Source organism: Syngnathoides biaculeatus, chromosome 1 (assembly GCF_019802595.1).
Source record: "Syngnathoides biaculeatus isolate LvHL_M chromosome 1, ASM1980259v1, whole genome shotgun sequence".
Classification (NCBI taxonomy): domain Eukaryota; kingdom Metazoa; phylum Chordata; class Actinopteri; order Syngnathiformes; family Syngnathidae; genus Syngnathoides; species Syngnathoides biaculeatus.
Window position 1 is genome coordinate 13,742,827 of NC_084640.1, and position 19,056 is coordinate 13,761,882.

Here is a 19,056-nt window from a genome sequence, read left to right on the forward strand (position 1 = left end):
CCTTGCTGTGGCCCCCCCCCCCCTCTCATACACACAGACTAGTCTCCATATCTTAGCCAATTCCACTTTTGCTCACAGGCATCAACGGATCGGTCACCGGTTGCTGAATGTTAAAAGGCATCAAAGTCAAAGCTGTTGCAATACGCCCAACGGAATGGTAAGTTTTGTTTTTAATGCATCTGTTGATTTCATCTACTCCTAAAATATATTGATACCTACTTTTTTTTTATTCAGCCGCGAGGGAATTTCACTGCTCCAGCAGTCTTCACGATAAAAACAACAAAGCCAAAGCTAAAATGATAGAATTTCTCTTAAAAATACCAATATGAAAAAAACTGTAATCAACATCTTTTTACATTTAAGAGCACAATAAAAGGCTGGGGAGTTCTGAGCTAACATGGCTTACCGGTCTTTGTAGGTTTTAAAATGGATGAGGTCAGATGTCATCGTTGTTGTGAAATGATCAGTGCAGTGTCTCCAGACGTTTTTCAGGACAACATCAACCATTTTAGCCGCGGCCAAAAATCAGTTTTTAACACAGTGTCACCACTGTTCAGTTCTCAGTCTTTGCCCCTTTTCAGCAATTATCATTTCAATTTTGTGATTTCGGCTCGAGTCATGTCACGTGACTGGATTCTGTCCCCTCCTCAGGTCCAGTGATGCTTTCTGGTGCCACACAGTTGCATAGCTTCCTGAACTCCTCCCCCGGCGTCCCGGAGAAAAAGGTGAGCGATGAAGGCGAACTGGACTTGACCGCCGTGATCCTCACCGTGATCACCATCTTGCTCGGCATTCCGGGCAACGCCATCGTGATCTGGGTGGCGGGATTCAAGCTCAAGGTGAATGCATATCATCTTTGTGTCCGGTGGCTGGTTTATGCTAACATGCTAACCAATTGGATAGAACTAGTTTTAAAATGATTTATGTCGGTCTAATGATAATGGTCATTTGAGCAAGGGTGTGTAAACTTTTCATGCCCACTGTAGGAACTGTAATGCAAAGTACAAGCAGTGTATGTGGGCCAGTTCTTCTTATTCTTTGGACGTTGTCCTTCCTCCCCCCCTCAGACAAACGTCCTCAACGTGTGGCTGGTCAACCTGGCCGTTGCCGACATAATCTTCTGCTTGACCCGAATCTTCTCCCTGATCACGGTTCTGTTCGTGGGCAACTGGTTCTTCGGCTTGTTCATCTGCAGGTTTATCGGTTTCTTCAAGTACGCCAACATGTTTTATTCAGTCTTCATGCTGGCAGTCATCAGCGTGGACCGGGCCATCTGCGTGCAGTTCCCCGTGTTCACCCGGCGCCACCGCACCGTCTTCGCCGGCCGGGTGGTGGCGCTGTGCACGTGGGTGGCGGTCGTGCTCTTCAGCTTGCCCTTCTTCATCTACCGACGTGTCTTCCGGTGCAACGGCAACCTGAACAAATGCAGGATGGATCGAACGGAGGACGCGTACATTCGGATGTTGCTATACATCATCCGCTTCCTGTGCGGCTTCCTGGTGCCATTCCTGGTCATCCTGGGCTGCTACATCATTGCCGGGGTGGGCATCCAACGCACCCGCTTGTCGGGTAAGTCGCGCCCCCTGCGGATGCTGGCCTTGCTGGTGAGCACTTTCTTCCTGTGCTGGGCCCCGTACCACATCCTGCTGATACTCAGGATGGTGGACGGCAGCGTCTCGTGGGTCATCGTCTGGCTGCCCACCGCCAAGGGCGTGGCCTATTTCAACAGCTGCATCAATCCGCTTCTTTACTTCTTTGTGGGCCTCAAGCTGAAGGGCCAGAACAAGAAGTCTCTGGAGGGTCTATACAGGAGCGCGATGGCCGACGACGTTGACGAATAGAAGGGGGGGGGGGGGGGTCTTACGACGACTTTGAAGAATAATAAGAGTCCCGTGTGTGATGGGCGAAGGGCGAGTGAAATAAATGCAAAAATGCTGCATTCCTGACCCTATGATTAAAATTTTATAAAAAAAAAAAATATATATATATATATATATATTTACGTGCTCATGTTTCTCAATTATATAGACACATGGTTCTTAAAATATTCAAAAATTATTCCCAAGGTATTTATGAACTCATAAGAACGATGGATGGGTTTCCAATGACGTCACCACAGTCCGTAGACCAATTGGATAAATTTGATGAAAAAAAAAAAAAAAAACTGTTCTCTTGACCTCTGACACACAAGATGGCGTAATTGGAAACCTATCAAATCATTGCTGTACATTACCTTTACAGAGGTGGTGGTGTATACCTACACCACAATACAGTAAAACAGTTCATAATCAATATTTATGTAATGACACGACCAAAAAAAAAGGGTTATATCATACTCACCAGGAATGTTCCTTACCTTTTTTCATCCACCTGAGCTAGCAGTCGGCGTAAACTAGCTCAACTTGCTGCTTCCAAAAGTGCCCCAAAATCCTTTTCCGGTTTGAAAACAAAAGTTCAACAGTAATGTGTTGGTTGCCCCACAATGTTTAGTTGTTATTTTCTTAACGGTGGTCTTGAAATTATACATTTTTATCACGTCCAAAGCCGTCGAACACACTCAACCTCTCAGCTGAGAAAACGCAGATGGGTCAATTCTCAAACCCGATTGGGTCAACCAATAGCGGTGAATTTCACATCTGATTGGTTAACAACGTGCCGTGAATTTCACATCTGATTGGTTAACAACGTGCCTTTCACCTGGTTGACCGAGATTGCATTCACATGGCAACAGATCCAAGATGCAATTTGATTGGACGAAAATAATCTACAGCTACAATGCGGGACACGACCGGAAAGTGGGCAAATTGCGAAAATAAAATACAAATTTCATCAAAGTCAATTATTCATCTGTCAAAATTATTTTCCCCACTCCAATTTAATGCATTTCATTCATCTTACGCAGGTTGCATTTGATCTGAACTGCCATGAAAATAGTGTATCTCTTTTAATACTTTTTACTAATCATGACCTAAAATTTTACATTCGCCACTTATTGAAAACAGAACTTCATACTGTGCACCAATGAGAATTCTTGACCTTTGTCGCCTGGGTGGCGGTCTGCCTTCCATATTTCATGCATAAGCGATGACACCGTGAACATTTCTTTGGGTTATTACGTTGTGTACAATCATGACATCGAACACATTATCAACCTTTATTGTTGTTCACAGTTGTGTACAATTGTGTTGTCGTCTGCTGACTGCTAACAGTCTCTGCACACTTTTGACACTTGAGTGTGGAGCCCCAGGCATGACTCGGAAGGGATTAAAAAAATAAGTGTCCACAATCGATCGCGCAAAGAAAAATAAAACAATTTGTGGTCACAAATTCGGTAAAAAGTCCGCAGAAAATACAAAATGCTATTTCGTGGTTCAAAACTATTTTCTGTGCACACTTTATCCAATTTATAGCCACAAATTAGCATTTAGCGCACGTTCCATCGATATTGTGGCCACAACTTTAAAAAGATTTTTCTCACGTCATTCCCGAGGCGTCACATTTTTTTTTACTTATTTCCAGCCACGTGCTTCGAACCGAGCAGCTACTTTGTACAAAAACAATGTGTGCGTGAAAGTTTTAAGTCCTCTCCAGATGTGCCCGCTAGCTCATTTCCCTTCTGGAAAACAAAACAATAACACAAAAAAAACAAAAAAAGGATGCTGGCATAACAAACCCACAAAATGAAGACACCGTTTATCCCACGTACACATAAAAAGGTGAAGAAACGGGGGAAAACGATAACAACTAAAAGACGTTATTTCAAGGATTATTATTTTTTTTTTTTTCACTCATACTCTGCGATCAGAACCATCATGCCGACGCCAAACAGCAGGGCCAGAACCTCCAGCAGGGACTGGCCGAAACTGGAGCGGCCGGAGAGGAGCTCGGGGAGCACCGTCACCGTGGCGATGTAAATGAAGCCGCCCGCCGTGAAGGGCAGGATCCAAGCGGTGGCCGCCGCGCCCACGCCTTCGGCCAGCAGCGAGCAGGCGGTGCCGGCCAGCGCTCCCACGGCGGTGACCAGTTGCAGGCACATGGCCTGACGGGGAAACAGGAAGTTAACAGCGGGAACCCGCAAAACACGACCCGGATGCTTTTTTTTTTTTTTTTTTCCCCTCCTCTCGTGGTCCCACCTTCCTCTTGGTGCAGCCGGACTGGACCAGGATGGCGAAATCCCCGATCTCGTGCGGCACCTCGTGCAGCAAGATGGTGATGGTGGTGATGGCGCCCACCGCGGGACCCACCAGGAAGGAAGCGCCGATCGCCAGCCCGTCGGTGAAGTTGTGGGTGAAGTCGGCCGCCAGGTTGAGGTAGCCGGAGACCTTGATGTCTGCCGCAGAAACACAAAAATAAAATTTCTTCTCCATTAAAAAAAAAAAAAAAAAGCTTCGATACTCACCAACACTCTTCTCCACCTTCTTCTTCTTTGGTGCCTTCTTTTCCTCTCCGTCGCTGTCCTTCTCCTTAACACCTAAAAAAAAAAAATGTTTAAAAAACGGCGGCCGTGGAGCTCGGCAGGAAGCGAGAACCGCTTCCCGGCATCCGTCTTACCGTGCGAGTGCCCGTGCGAGTGGCCCTCCTTCAGCAAACGGACAAACTTCTCCACGATCAGAAAGGCCACGATGCCGCCCAGCACCCACAGGCCCACCGACATCATGTGATGGTGGGCGCCGCCTGCGGGGAGCCCGGCGGCGAGAAGTCATGGATGTGCAAGCTATAAGTCTCGACTTTTATTTAACCTACAAGTTTCAAGGTACTGTGGCACAGTCAAGAAAGTTGAGTCACGTCATACTACCTTGCTCACTCACTTATTTCCCACTTGTTATTAAGCTGTAATAACACATTCCTATGTTGTTGTTTTTTTTTAACTCTATGAGGTAATCTCAAGAAGCATTCTTAAATCATTTTGTAGTTTCCACCGAGAGTCAACATTTCTACTTGCACATTACCCAAGGCTCTAAGTCACAGGTGTGAAACTCGAGGCCCGGGGGCCAGATGTGGCCCCGCCACATGACTTTATGTGCCCCGCGAGGGCAAATCACGTGTGTCAACTTCCGTGATTTTTGTTTAAATTTGAACCAAAATTTCAAACTGTCACATCATAAATGATGACGATGTATTGCAAGCATTTTTGACTCAAAATCAACAATAGTTGAAAAACTCTTGATTTCTGATTCCAAAACTAGATGATAAATTTGTGAACATGATGGGTCAATTTAAGATTTTCGGGGTTTTTAAGTCATTTGGCCCTCTGACGGAAACCGCGACTACAATGTGGCCCACGATAAAAATGAGTTTGACACCCCTGCTTAAGTGCTTTTTGTCTCCTGCGTACTACTTTTCCATCCTGCAGTGCCCCCTAGTGTTCTGGGGGAAACACCATGTAACTAAAATACCTCGTGTTCGTGTTGTGGAGCAACATAGGTAAAAAAATATATTATGTTGATTTCAGCTGGATTTTAATGTGTCAGACATCTGAAAAGTTAATGCTAACTTATATTTGGGTGAAGCCTGTGCTATGTTCAAGAAAAGTTCTGAAAGTCTAAATTGAGTCTGTTATAAATCTGCGATTAGCAAGTCCCAAGACATAAAACATGACTGGGGTCGAGTCACATGATTTTTTTTTTTTTATAGGTTTGAGCGTCTGGCGGCACGGTGGAACATCTGGAAAGCATTGGCCTCACAGTTCTGGTTCAATCCCAGACCCGCCTATGCGGAGCTTGCACGTTCTCCCCGTGCCTGCGTGGGTTTCCTCCGGGCATTCCGGTTTCCTCCCACATCCCAAAAACATTAATTGGACAATCTAAATTGACCATCGGTGAGATTGTGGGTGTGGCTGTTTATTTTGATGTGCCCTGCGATTGGCTGGCGACCAATTCAGGGTGTACCCCACCTCCCGCCCGTCGATAGCCGGGATACGCTCCAGCACTCCCCGCGACCCTTGTGAGGATAAGCAGCTCAGAAAATGGATGCGTACCGTGCGAGTGGCCGTGGCCGTGCGGTTCCTCAGCGGCGCGGGCGTCGTCGCCGTGGTAGGAGTGCGGCTCTGCAGGGTGGGCAGAAGCAGAGGGTCAGCCTCAAATGTTTCCGCGACATGCCGTGTGTTATTTTCTGCCACGTCGGTTTTTATACGGCCCGATTCAGGCGACATCTACGACGGCGCGACGTACCCAGAGCGTGCGGTATGAGGTGGAGGAAGGCGTCGCCCAGCAGGCCTCCCGACGCAAAGCTCAGCAGCACTTTGAGCAGGTTCTGGTGCTGGTCGCTGTTGGACTGAACCGGGATGAGGAAGAGGATGAGGAACGGCGCGGCGCTGATGAGCAGCGTGGCGCCGACGGCCTGAGGAGAGGGAAGGGGCGAAGCGAGGGAGTTAGCGGTTGTTTATGAAGTTAACCCGGGAAGGCAGAATATCGGTTTGGACTCTAACCTGCATCCACAGCTCCATCATGTCCCGCTTCTCTGCGTCACTCTTCACTTCTCCGTGAGCTACGGGTGCAAAAATGACCAATGATCAACAAGTTTCTCCATTTTACGAATATTTTATGACTAATCCGTGCTTGACATGTAGCTAAAGCTGACCCACCCTCAGCGGTTTACCTGAAACTAGTAGCCCATCGATCACATTTATAGGAGCTCTCAGTTTTCAAAAAGATGGAATAACGTGTGATATTGATTTGTTTTGTTTAGTCAAACAAAACAACAACTAACGTAGAGTAAATTTGTATCTCCTTATGCGAATAATCAATGGAATAGCCACTAGTCTATTCTAAAAGATGTTCATAGTGACAGCCCTACCGGGTGCGTGCCCATGACCGTGGTAGTGCGTATGGCTGTGCTCATGGCCGTGCCCGTGGTCATCGCCGTGCTGGCGTGCACGACCGTGATCGTGCCAGTGGCCGTGCCCGTGGTCATCAGCGTCGTGCACGTGGTCACCGGCGTTCTCGTGGTAATCGGTTTGCCTGCGGTCATCGCTGTGCGCGCCGTCATCGTCACGCGAGGCGGCATGTATATCGGCGTCGGCTTGACTGTGATCGTCATCGGCGCGACCGGGAACGTCGGCCTGCTCTTGGTCGTCGCCGTGACCGGTGGCGTGACTGTAATCGTCGACCTGTTCTTGGTCATCGGCCTGGTCTTGTTCATCAGCGCGCGTGTGGTCATCGGCGTGACGGTCATCAGCGTAATCGGGATCATCGGCGAGACCGCGATCATCGGTCTGCTCTTCGTCATCGGCGTGACCGTGATCGTCAGCGTAATCGGAATCATCGGCAAGACCTGGATCATCGGCCTGCTCTTCGTCATCGGCGTGACCCTGATCGTCAGCGTAATCATCGGCAAGACCGTGATCGTCGGCCTGCTCTTGGTCATCGGCGTGACCGTGATCATCAGCGTAATTGGAATCATCTGCAAGACCGTGATCATCGGCCTGCTCTTGGTCATCGGCGTGACCGTGATCATCAGCGTAATTGGAATCATCTGCAAGACCGTGATCGTCGGCCTGCTCTTCGTCATCGGCGTGACCCTGATCGTCAGCGTAATCGGAATCATCGGCAAGACCGTGATCGTCGGTCTGCTCTTGGTCATCGGTGTGACCGTGATCATCAGTGTAATCGGAATCATCGGCAAGATCTTGGTCATCGTCTTGTTCATGATCAACGGCTTGTTCTTGGTCATCGGTATGACCGTGATCATCAGTGTAACTGTGATCATCAGCCCACTCTTGTTCATCGGCCTGCTCTTGGTCATCGACGTGACCGTGATCGTCGACGTGCTCTTGGTCATCGGTATGACCGCGATCATCAGTGTAACTGTGATCATCAGCCCACTCTTGTTCATCGGCCTGCTCTTGGTCATCGACGTGACCGTGATCGTCGACGTGCTCTTGGTCATCGGTATGACCGTGATCATCAGTGTAACTGTGATCACCAGGCCGCTCTTGTTCGTCGGCTCGTTCTTGGTCATCGGCCTGCTCTTGGTAATCGGCGTTCGCGAGGTCATCGGCGTGACTGAGATCATCGGCCTGCTCTTGCTCATCGTTTAGCAAGTCATCACCGATATGCTCGTGGTTTTCATTTTGCTCACCGTCATGGTTATTACCCTGTTCAACATCACGCGGGCGGTCGTCGTTTTGCTCGTCTCCGTGGTCATGCCCGTGGTGATCTCCGTGCCAGTGGCCGTGCCCGTGGCGCTCCTCCTCCCGCGGCGGCAGGTTGGCCTCGGCGCTCCACTTGCTGGCGCCGTGGTACATCTTCACCTCCGGCCCGTGCGAGTGGTCGTGTCCGTGGGCGTGGCCGTGGTGGTCGTCTCCGTGGGCGTGGCCGTGATGGTGGCCCTGATGGTGGTCGTGCGAGTGGCTGTGAGCGTCGCAGGGATGCGAGGCGAGCAGCAGCAGCAGCAGCGTAGAGGAGGCCAGCGTCGCCAAGAGCAGCAGATGTGGACGACCCATGATGTTTAACTGGAAAAGCGCAAGAATTAAAACTTCTCTCGCTTTGCCAGCCGCGTACAATAATAGGCAGAACGATGAAATCATCTTCCACTAGATGGCAGAAGTTAGATAATCCACTGGTCTATCCACATTTTTTCTTGGTGGTGTGCTGTAAGATTTATTTCCCCCAATGGAAAACGTCCACACATGCACAAGCATGTACACCCCTGATCGCTGTTTTGTCCCCCCCCCCTCTCCCCCCATCACGGTTCGTTATGATTTGATACAGCCACATATAAATAAATGAAAAATGAGCTCATTTATTTTTATTATGTACACGCCGTTTCCCCTACATATTTTTTACAAATTGTACGCTACGCTTTTATTGTCAAGACTCAATACTATGTGGCATATACAGAGGGCTGAGGATTACTTTATACATACAAATGATAAAAAAAATTAAATATGAAACAACAATTTCCTCCCCGTACTCTTTGTTGTTGTACTAAAGAAAAGCATGGAAGACTCCCTTCATCTATTGCGCACAGATTTTCTCATGAATTTAACGTACATGACCTCCATCAATAAATGTTTAAATAATAAATCAGAAATCAGGTGGAAAATAGCGACAAGAAAAAATTTAAAATACAACTATAGACCAATTAAATGTTTTTTAAAAAGGGGATTAAGTTGGGAAAAATGTTTATAAGAACACATTTTATTTGCTTTGGTGAGTCATGAAAAAAAAAAGCATAGCTAAAAAACTGTGCGACACCTGTAGCCTAAATTTATGCAATATTTTGCAATATTTAAGCGTTTTGCTAAGACTCCCAAGTCCAGGGACATGTTGATTCTGGTGCATTAGAAAACCAGTAAATTGCGCTCTGTGTTGCATTGCAAGATGCATCCTTTTTTTTTTTTTTTTTTTCGCCCAATGTATTGATTTTCGACCGGAAACGCTCGGAAAACGCCTGCTTTCTCCAAAGTTTACTTTGAAAAGCTTTTATTTATTTATTTATTATTTTTTTTAAAGTTTGACATTGCAGTCGACTGCCTCGCTTCGGCGTCCCGGCCGAGGCCGATTTAAGCAGATTTAGCTCCTGACTTTAACGCCGCATAATCCGGACAACAAATAAACAAAACGCAGCATCAGTCGGCGGCTGACCGGCTAGCGAGCACATGCTAGCAGCACAAGTAGCACGGGATAAACAAACGAGAGTGAAAATGCCTACCGGGAAGCGCAAAATGGTTCAGCGGGTGCGAGTGCGTTCGTATGACTTCGGTGCGTCGGGAGGAACTTGGACGCTGGTCCGCCGTCGGAGGATGTTTGCTACCTGGAATGTTGCTAGCTGCTAGCCGAGACGTGGCAGTCGCTCAAAGCCCCCAGATCTCGCGAGAGGACATCCCCATTCCAAGTGCGACGTCCCCTATCCCCGCTCCCTTGCCGGAAATAATACTCCATACGTGGCGATATTTCAGATTCATAAATCGCTAGGTGCGTGGCTTTTGAAACGTTTGACGTCATTGCTGAACACTAGGGCAGCTTTTACGGCGTCTTGGGTTGGTTAGGCGACAGAGTGGACGGGGGAATGGGAGGAGAGGCAGGTCTCGCGGGATTTTCCCAGTTGGATTGTTGGCATCCTGTTGGCGCTATGTGACGTCATCTCAAACTTTCAAAAAAGATAGTTGTGCAAAAAATGAAAACTCTGCCAACAAAATTTAAGAATACATTCACAATAAATTATGAGACTAAATAAGTAATACATTTATATACAATTTTGTGCCTTTATAAAACAGTTGGTTAGTCAGTACATTGGAATTATGTAATACAAGAAATTATTACTAATACTGTACATTTTAGGTATTGCAAATCAATTTGTATTGTGTTCTATCACTGTTGACAGTTTGAAAATTTCGTGTGTAAATAAAGCATTACAAAAACAAGACCAAAAAAACTGACAACAAAAACAAGAATAAGAATAATAAACCATTGCAATCATAATTCTGCCACGAAGGGTCGTGAGCTCTCTAATATTCGCTGTTACATTTTCGTCAACCATTATGTCGAGAGGGCTGGTAAGGCGTTGGCCTCACAGTTCTGAGGACCCGGGTTCGATTCCGGCCTCGCCTCTGTGGAGTTTGCATGTTCTCCCCATCCCTGCGTGGCTTCCTCCCACATCCCAAAAACATGCAACATTAATTGGACTCTCTGAAATTGCCCCGACAGTTCTGAGGACCCGGGTTCGATTCCGGCCTCGCCTGTGTGGACTTGGCATGTTCTCCCCATCCCTGTGTGGCTTTTCTCCGGGCACTCCGGCTTCCTCCCACATCCCAAAAACATGCAACATTAATTGGACTCTCTGAAATTGCCCCGAGGTGTGATTGTGAGTGCGGATGTTTGGCTGGCAACCAACGGAATATGTCGAGACTTCAGTTGCGCAACAGCGCCGCCCGCTGGCTGCTGACAAAATAAACAGAAAGTCAACATTGTGAGTAACGGTACAGTACACAAAATGATCTCTCGATCCCTCCGCGTTATGATTCTGCACGTGACACCCTAATGTCGAGCCGTGGGTGGAACGTGTGACGTTGCCAGGGACGCTCGTGGTCGTTTGACAAGTACTTCCTTGAGTTCCAGCACCCCGCCCCCCCCCACCAAATTCCCTCACGACAACAACATCGACGTCGCGTTCAGCGAACATGAAGAACAGGGCGAACAAGATTTTTACTTTGCTGTTCGTGTTGGACGTCTGGACCGCGGATGACGCATTTGCAGGTCAGCTCGCCTTTACTTGGTCCTCGTTGGACTCCGATTTTGGACATTTGCTGAACCTTTATCCCCCACGCAGTGTGGAATCCGACACGAATGTAGTTTCACTTTCATTTTTAACCAATATCGACTGACGCCATTCTCCATTTATCTCGCGTAAATATGGTTTTAAAGCTGTCTTGATAAAGTGAAAGTCTTTATTTCCTTGCATATTTATCACATTAATAATTGTATTCCCACCACCCCGACTTTGACGTGTGCAGCAAGACACTCCCTGAAGTACTTCCTCACCGCAACTACTGGGGTGCAAAACTTCCCCAGTTTTGCAGGTGTCGCCGAAGTGGACGGCATCCGCGTGGGCTACTGCGACAGCGACATCCAGTCGGCGGAGCCCAAACAGGGATGGATGAAGAAACTGGTCCAGGACGAACCGAAACACCTGGAATGGTACACGGACAAGTGCTTCGGCGATCAGAACGTCTTCACGAGCAAACTCGCAACTCTGAGTCGACACTTGAACCACTCCGGAGGTGATTTCGGGTGAATTGAAACGGTAGGAAGACGAGATGTGGCAACCGCTTTGCGTTTCGCCTCCCCCGACCAGGCAGCCACGTTTTGCAGCGCATGAACGGCTGCGAAATTGATGATGACACCGGCGAGGTGGTGGGCTACAACCAGTACGGGTACGACGGCGAAGACTTCATCGTGTTGGACCTGGAGACCCTGACGTGGACGGCGCCTTCCCCGCAGGCCTTCACCACCAAGATTATTTGGGACACAGAGACCAAGAGACTGGAGTTCAACAAGCAATACTACATCTACAGGTGCCCCGAGTGGCTGAAGAAGTACTTGGACTACGGGAAGCATGACCTGCAGAGAAAAGGTGAGCTCGGTGTCAGGGTCTTGGCACTTGACCCCACCGAGTGGGCGAGTCTAGTCTCACCCTACTTGCCTCGGGTCATGACGTGAACTTTCCCGCAGAGCTTCCCTCGATGGCTCTCCTCCGGAAGACACCCTCGTCGCTGGTCCGTTGCCACGCCACGGGCTTCCGCCCCGACCTGGCCATGATGTTCTGGAGGAGAGGCGGCGAGGAGCTCCACGAGCACGTGGAACAGGGACAGATCCTCCCCAACCACGACGGAACCTTCCAGATGAGCGTGAACGTCAACGTTTCGGCCGTGCCGCTCGACGAGTGGGGCGAGTACGAGTGCGTCTTTCAGCTTTACGGCGTCGAAGAGCAGCTGGTCCTCAAACTGGACAAGGACGCCATCAGAACCAACTGGGGTGAGACCAAAATTGAAAACAGTAGCGCAGTTCAGTTTATTTTTTTGGTAAAAACAAAATTTACCAAACTGTAACTATTTCTAGAGTAGGGGTGTCAAATTCATTTTAGTCACGGGCCAGTGGCAATGATTGTACTTTTGTACTTTTCAGTCCCACCCCCAAAGTTTCCGATGGGTGCCGTCATCGGCGTCGTGGTGGTGGCGCTGATGGCGCTTCTGCTTGCCGCCGTCGTGGCATATTTCATCCGGAAAAGAAGACTGAACAGCGGTGAGAACGACGCGCCACCGTGGAATTGCCCGTGGGAAGTCGAAGAGAGGCAACTGGACTCTTCCCGGTTCCTGAAGACGTTTCACCGAGGCTTCTTCGGTTCTAAGGTGTTGGGGGAGGGGGGGGGTGTTGACGTGGGCGTTGAAATTTAGAATTGAGGAATCGTTTTGGATGGAAGGTGAAACGTCTTCAGCGAGTTGAGTTGCCTGCTTTTAACGTTTCCGGGTTGCCGTCACCTGGAAAACGGACCGTAAAGACAAACAAAGTTCAAAGTCTCCTCGGAGGAGTTTATCTTTGGTCCAATCATTCATCCGTGTCTTGTCTTTGCTTTTTTTTTCCCCCAGACTTCCAGGCTCTTAATAGTAAGTGTCACACCGTCCGCGTTGTTGTGTTTAATACTGCGCATCGGCTAATCTGTACATATTCCATATTTCCATCCCTAGCGGGTGTGGAGTCCCCCAATCCCGATGAGTGAGACCAGGATGAGGTCCGGACAACATCCAAGGTGCTTGCGAAAGAACTGCAGGACCAGAACTTGTTGCGAGAGAAGTCACCCTGCTAAAACAGAAATCATTTTTTAACCAATTATGAATTGATAGTCATTCTTTTCCTACCATGACTTTTCTTCTTTTTTTTTTTTTTTACATTCTATTTGGTGAAATATTTATTTTTTTTTATATTATGTTTTGACTGTGAACAAGTACAAAAGTACAGAATAATGGTAAGGCTAAACATTACTGCATTTTTTTTCTCTCCAAATGATATTTGCTATTCCCCGTAATGTGAAAATAATTTTCCTCTTCCGTTTTTAAATTTTTTTACGTACCGTGTTCGAATAACACATATATTTACTGAATTTTATATATATATATTTGTCATCACCACGTGACTAAATAGTCGCATGAATGCTTTATGAAGCTAAAAAAAAAAAATGAAGATTACATTCTTTTGCACAACGAAATATTGACATTGTATTAGGTCAGTGGGCTGATTGTTGCCACGCCCCTTTATGAACTGAATTTATATCGTGAAACTTTATACATCACTGAATAAATACGATACAACAAATACGAGTCAAAAGCTTAGCGTCTTATTCAGCACCACAAGGAAGTGTGTCGTCGCTACCTTATTTTGGGAAAAACAAAACAACAACGCAACTTCCGCTTTAGTTTCCGCCGCACGTTCCGGTTAACCTGATAACAAAGAGTTTGAGCAACAGCAAGCGGTCAAAATGTTTAAAATGATCAAGTTGATCAGCGCCCTGCTACTCAGCCAGATGACATATTCAGGTAAAAATAATAATAATAGTACAAACGTATTCTTGTTCGTCGAGATTCAAGTCCGCCAAATTTTAGTTCGTCCTCTCGAGGAACTTCGCTTGGATTTACTTTCCCTTTGGCATTTTTAGTGACGTTTGCATGTTCTTCTTCCTTCCTTTGTTTCTGTCTCAAGCTTCCACTTGGTGACCGCTACGACCACTTTGTCTGGGAGTGATTGATCAATTGATCGATTGATTGGAGTGTTTTGCCCTTCAGGGATACGACTTGTACTTGCACTTGCACAAATTGATGACAGCTAACCGATTGTGACGGTGTTTTTAAATTATGAAAGAGCTACATAATGACTCACTGTTTTCTACATTAAATTGACCGGATTATTATTATTTTTTTAATTTAAAAAAGTTGCACATTAGTGGTTTTCAACATTAATTTATTGTTTTACTGCCACTCTTGGGCTAAAAATAGGTCATCTCAATATTAATAATATCTGATTTTAATAACACGGGATTTCTATATTTTTCCTACCCACATTTTGAGATGTTTTTGGTCCTTTTCGTTATTTTTTTTTTCTAAAAATGTAACTTTTTTTTTTTTTGCAGAATTTATATTTTTGTCCCTCACCCCTTTTTTTTATTTTGTTTTTCATTTTAGCCTCTCTACTGTAAAGATACAACATTGGGTAAAACCTATTAATAATTTTCTATAAATATTTTTCAAAAGCATTTGAAAATAAGTCATTTGGAAATTTTGTACCCACTTTTTGGGGCTTTTTTTCTACAGTAAATTGACTGGATTATTTAAAAAAAAATTATTAAAAAAAATTGCAAACATATATGTGCATTCATCTCAGATGACACGCTGTGGCACATGAGTGGTTTTCAACAACATTGTTTTACTGCCACTCTTGGCCTAAAAATGGGTCATCTTAATATTGATAGTATCTGATTTTAATAGTAGGGCATTTGGATATTTTTTCTACCCACATTTTGGGATGTTTTTGGTCCTTTTCGTTATTTTTTTCAAATTCTAAAAATGTAACACTATATATTTTTTTTCTTTTTTTGCAGAATTGATATTTTTGTTTTCCCCCCTTTTAATTTTTTTTTGTTTTAGCCTCTCTACTGTAAAAATACAACACTGGTTGAAAACCTATTCATAATTTTCTATAAATATTTTTAAAAAGCATTTTAAAAAAAGTCATTTTTAAATTTGTACCCACTTTTTTTCGAGTCATTCAAGCGTGACCCCTTAACTGCACATCACCACTAGAGGTCGTTGTTTCCACCGACACATCCATGGATGAAAGTATGAAGGCTTTCATTAGTGTACTTACTACTGGGAATAAAAAAAATGCAACGTAAAAGTAAGCGGTTATGTTTAAATAAAGCAGCCGATTGTTTGGTGATACTTTTGTGCAAATTTGTATTTATTTTTCAGCCTCTTTGAAGGAAGTTTTGATTTGCTTATTTGTCAGGAAGATTTGAAATGAAGGGAAAATTAAGCCATTTTGGGGGGGTTTGGGCATCGTAGCGGTAGAAATGGGCCGAATAATAACTCGCAATTACGGTCAACTCTTGTGATATTGTTCAGTCCACCCGAGAAGGCCTTGCTGGCCCCCTGACCGCCTACCACGGGGTCCCACTTTGGGAATCGTCTTCCCGGGAAGGACAGATGTCAGACGCGCCCCCCCAGACTGACTCACAGACATTGGAATCAATCAATAACCTTTGCGGTTGAGTAAAGTCTACTTCAAGTTCACACGTCCTGGAGGGGCGTCTGCACCCGGCTGCTCATTTGAGCCGTGGGTCCGCGCTGACCCCCGAGCCGCCGCCGGGGATTGTCCTCATGCAAATCAGGGGGGGGGGGGGGGGGGGCAGCCAATTCATGGCCGCACAACTCGATTAGACATCTGCATATTGAGCATCTGCACCGCACAAAAATCTGCCAATACCTCACTGGCCCCCCATTCTACGACCCCCCCCCCCCGCCCACGACCCAGGGGAGGGCGGGAGGTGAGCGTGGGGTGGGGGGGGCCTTCCCTCTGTCCCCGCGGCCCCCTCTCGCCCCCGGCTGACCCTGTCAGGCCGCCGACAATACCTGACCCCGCCCCAGAGGCGGGATGAGTGGAGTTCAAGGTAAACGGTTCTTTTTGCGTAACCGTCCACACCACGGACAACTTCCCTCCTTTTAAAAAAAAAAAAGATTAATTTTTAAATATAAAACATATATAAAACAATATTTTTTTAAAAAATATATATTATATATATATTTTTAATATTTTTAATGTAGAGAATGAAGTTAAACGTTTTATCACGTTTTATCTTATTTTATGCTTTTATTTAATTGAAAAAAATAACATCAATCTAGGAGCATTAGTTTTGTTTGATAAATTTGAATATGGTTCAAACTGGAAAAATGTTACTGATAAAAGTTCATAATGTGATTTAATTACACAAAATCAATAAGGTAATTATTGAGTTTGAATATATTTTTAAAAAGGGGCATATACAGGTCATTTTAAGTGTAATCTCTTTCCTAATGGATTAATTAATTCTATTATTTACAACAAGTCATCGACCGATTATTCAAAAGATAAAAAGTGAAATAAGTGAGTAAAAAAAAAATTCCATTTACCAATATTTTCCTTTCATTACTTAAAACAAATCAGGGATCCGAAGCAGTTATTTAACGAGCTAAGTGAATACAAATAAATACATTTTAATAGCTACTTCAGGAGGGGGGGGTGAATAAGATCATTTAAAAATTGTCGTGACAACGCAGCTGCCCGATGGGCCATATGTGGACCGCAGGCCACATTTTGCTCACCCGTGTCCGAGCCCCACGGCGATACTTTGACGCAACAGGTGGCGGTCGGTTTGAGCGAGGCCATTGACATTCCCGGTGGCGTCCTCGCGTCCCGTCGCACGGCGGGGATCCACACAGAGATTCTCTGTGCTACCCCAGCCCCCCCGACACCCCGCCCCCCCCCCCCCACCACCGTGCGCCCCGAGAGAGCCACCGAAAAGGAGTTTTATGAGCTCCTGCGCTTCCTGCCAAGAGTCCGAGCGGCGGGCTTCAAAGTGACAGCCATGACACGTGCACTGAGCCACATGACACACGTGGAGCCCCCAATTGGAACCGTGAACCTCGCCGCTGTCCCGCCAGACGTGCCGTGTTGGTGATCAGCCCCAAAGAATTTGTATTAAAAAAAAAAAAAGAATTGCACCTTCGACCAAGCCGCAACGCCTGCGACAGTCAGCTAGCTAAATGCTAACCCTCAGTAGAAAATTCGGTGGATAAGGTGACAAAGCTAGCGTAGCGTTTGCCAGAGTTTTCTCGTTTTAACCAACGGATATTGAAAAACAAATGGTTCTTTATGGAGGCACGGTGGAGCAGCTGGTAAAGTGTTGGCCTCACAGTTCTGAGGTCCCGGGTTCAATCCCTGACCCGCCTGTGTGGAGTTTGCATGTTCTCCCCGTGCCTGCGTGGGTTTTCTCCAGGCACTCCGGTTACCTCCCACATCCCAAAAACATATTAATTGGACACTCTAAATTGCCCATAGGTGTGTGATTGTGAGTGCGACTGTTTGTCTCGATGTGCCCTGTGATCGGCCGGCGACCAGTTCGGGGTGTCCCACCGCCTCCTGCCAGTTGACAGCCGGGATATGCTCCAGCACTCCCCGCGACTCTTGTGAGGATGAGCGGCAAAGAAAACGGATGGATGGACCATATTCTTAAGACAACTAATTAGGGTAAGTACAGCTCAACTAAACGGGCCAAAAACACATCCCTGTTGGACACCACTTCAGACAATAGAATATTTATGCACGTATAGTTTGCCAGTCACATTTCCATTTATCGTAGGTATTATTCAGACAGGTTGATGTAAATATAGCGGCTAAAAAAATGCATGGATGGTTCTTTACATTTGTCACAAGTTTTTTTAACGTACAATACTGTAGCATGCTATATTTCGTCTCACTGAACACCCCCCCCCCCCCCCGCCGCAAGCGGATTGAGCCGTCAACAATCGGCGTTAATTTGATGTGCTGCGCAACCCGCGGGCCGGCAGTTCTTCCATCGGGGCGCATTTGTAGCGACAACGCAATTTGCTCAAAGGGTTTTTGTCCCGCTCGCCACGGCCGCGTTCGCCGTCTCGGGCCAGACGGACAAAAGGTGTCAAATGGAGCGTCGGACTTGGCCCGCACCTAATCCTATTACCGCGGCCCGCGAACGAGCGAGGGCGGTGGAGGGATGCTGAGCCCGCGTCATCCCGGCAACGACCCATTAAAGTCCGAAGGGGCCCCCGTGTGTAATTGCGTTGTTATCCACGTTGTCATAACGTGTTATCCGCTGATGTGCCTCCACCATCTCCTGTCGGTTCCGCTTGGCCACGGGGGAAGTTGGACGTTTCAATCATCGCGTTCGGCTTATCCTACAAGTAAATGGTTTAAAAATCACAATATCTGGTGCTCGGGAGTGTTGAAAACCAGACGCACGGGTTTTGGACAAACGATGCAAAGTCGCGTAGCGTTTAGCCGCCGATTGATTCAAACGTGCGGAATGAAGCGGCCTTTTGTCTTCTTTGGGTATCACTTATGCGGGCAAAGTGGGGGCGGGGGGCGCACGGACGCAGGGGGACCCCCTCGGGTCTCCGCCGTCGCCTCAGTCGGCTGGCAAATGCGCCGTACGATTAGCCGCCGCCGCCGGCTAATGTAAGGAAGCCTTGGAAAACTCGGTTGATGGGGGCCCCGTCGGTGGCCCCCTTCGCCGTGTACGCCCCCCCCCCCCTCGCTTTATCGGTTCAATGTTAACGTCCAGCGGTGTCCACTCCTCGGACCTCTGATAGAAGAAAGGCGAGGGGGGGGGGGGGTGAAAACGCCTCTCTTCCCTCCTTCTTTTCTCACCCCGGCCTCCTCTTGTGTGCTGTCCAGCTGCCTGTGACCCCTGACCCGCCGACCCTCACTCCTGACCCCTGGACCCGTTCCCACGCCACGCCTTTTTGTGTCCAGCGCGCCATGGCAACACCTTGCT

At 47.0% G+C, this 19,056-nt stretch overlaps 4 protein-coding genes across 9 annotated transcripts in view; 2 read left to right on the forward strand and 2 right to left on the reverse strand.

Moving 5' to 3' along the window:
* laptm4b (lysosomal protein transmembrane 4 beta) overlaps window positions 1-2,998 on the reverse strand; it is a 32,235-nt gene extending 29,237 nt beyond the window's left edge. For 3 of the 4 annotated variants that reach the window (XR_009794874.1, XM_061819016.1, XM_061819010.1), the window contains exon 1: window positions 2,357-2,998. The gene's annotated coding sequence lies outside the window, so the exon portion shown is untranslated. Of the gene's footprint in view, window positions 1-406; window positions 642-2,356 lie in introns of those variants that run through there. The other variant, XR_009794875.1, reaches the window with a different exon arrangement.
* LOC133500333 (C3a anaphylatoxin chemotactic receptor-like) lies at window positions 2-1,865 on the forward strand. Its single transcript, XM_061818892.1, has 3 exons — window positions 2-157; window positions 652-839; window positions 1,068-1,865. Exons 2-3 carry the CDS (start codon window positions 660-662, stop codon window positions 1,839-1,841), a joined length of 954 nt encoding a protein of 317 aa, XP_061674876.1. The 5' UTR covers window positions 2-157; window positions 652-659; the 3' UTR covers window positions 1,842-1,865.
* Window positions 2,999-3,140: 142 nt separating the features above from the next.
* Window positions 3,141-10,014, reverse strand: slc39a7 (solute carrier family 39 member 7). 3 transcript variants are annotated; one of them, XM_061818514.1, is made up of 9 exons: window positions 9,655-10,010; window positions 6,796-8,452; window positions 6,428-6,486; window positions 6,171-6,339; window positions 5,978-6,046; window positions 4,552-4,674; window positions 4,400-4,471; window positions 4,134-4,336; window positions 3,141-4,039 (listed from the first exon to the last, which is right to left on the reverse strand). In XM_061818514.1, the coding sequence occupies exons 2-9, from the start codon at window positions 8,441-8,443 to the stop codon at window positions 3,785-3,787; spliced, it is 2,598 nt and encodes an 865-aa protein (XP_061674498.1). In that variant the 5' UTR covers window positions 8,444-8,452; window positions 9,655-10,010; the 3' UTR covers window positions 3,141-3,784. The 3 variants fall into 3 exon arrangements, with proteins under 3 accessions (XP_061674498.1, XP_061674507.1, XP_061674490.1); XM_061818523.1 differs by having other exon boundaries at window positions 4,134-4,330; window positions 9,655-10,006; XM_061818506.1 differs by having other exon boundaries at window positions 4,134-4,471; window positions 9,655-10,014.
* A 658-nt stretch (window positions 10,015-10,672) lies between these two features.
* On the forward strand, window positions 10,673-13,825 carry LOC133500299 (major histocompatibility complex class I-related gene protein-like). Its single transcript, XM_061818835.1, has 7 exons — window positions 10,673-11,198; window positions 11,456-11,722; window positions 11,797-12,075; window positions 12,174-12,476; window positions 12,627-12,743; window positions 13,088-13,105; window positions 13,187-13,825. Exons 1-7 carry the CDS (start codon window positions 11,123-11,125, stop codon window positions 13,216-13,218), a joined length of 1,092 nt encoding a protein of 363 aa, XP_061674819.1. The 5' UTR covers window positions 10,673-11,122; the 3' UTR covers window positions 13,219-13,825.
* The last annotated feature ends 5,231 nt before the right edge of the window (window positions 13,826-19,056 follow it).

What these genes read in the sequence shown, in the direction of transcription:
- LOC133500299 (XM_061818835.1), top strand. Translation starts at nt 11,123, where the DNA reads ATGAAGAACAGGGCGAACAAGATTTTTACTTTGCTGTTCGTGTTGGAC. An exon ending in ACACTTGAACCACTCCGGAG is followed by an intron (nt 11,723 to 11,796) that starts GTGATTTCGGGT and finishes TCCCCCGACCAG; the next exon opens with GCAGCCACGTTTTGCAGCGC. An exon ending in GCATGACCTGCAGAGAAAAG is followed by an intron (nt 12,076 to 12,173) that starts GTGAGCTCGGTG and finishes ACTTTCCCGCAG; the next exon opens with AGCTTCCCTCGATGGCTCTC.
- LOC133500333 (XM_061818892.1), top strand. Translation starts at nt 660, where the DNA reads ATGCTTTCTGGTGCCACACAGTTGCATAGCTTCCTGAACTCCTCCCCC. An exon ending in TGGCGGGATTCAAGCTCAAG is followed by an intron (nt 840 to 1,067) that starts GTGAATGCATAT and finishes TCCCCCCCTCAG; the next exon opens with ACAAACGTCCTCAACGTGTG.
- slc39a7 (XM_061818506.1), bottom strand. Translation starts at nt 8,443, where the DNA reads ATGGGTCGTCCACATCTGCTGCTCTTGGCGACGCTGGCCTCCTCTACG. An exon ending in CGGCCACGGCCACTCGCACG is followed by an intron (nt 4,675 to 5,977) that starts GTACGCATCCAT and finishes GGCTCCCCGCAG; the next exon opens with GCGGCGCCCACCATCACATG. An exon ending in CCGGCTGCACCAAGAGGAAG is followed by an intron (nt 4,040 to 4,133) that starts GTGGGACCACGA and finishes TTTCCCCGTCAG; the next exon opens with GCCATGTGCCTGCAACTGGT.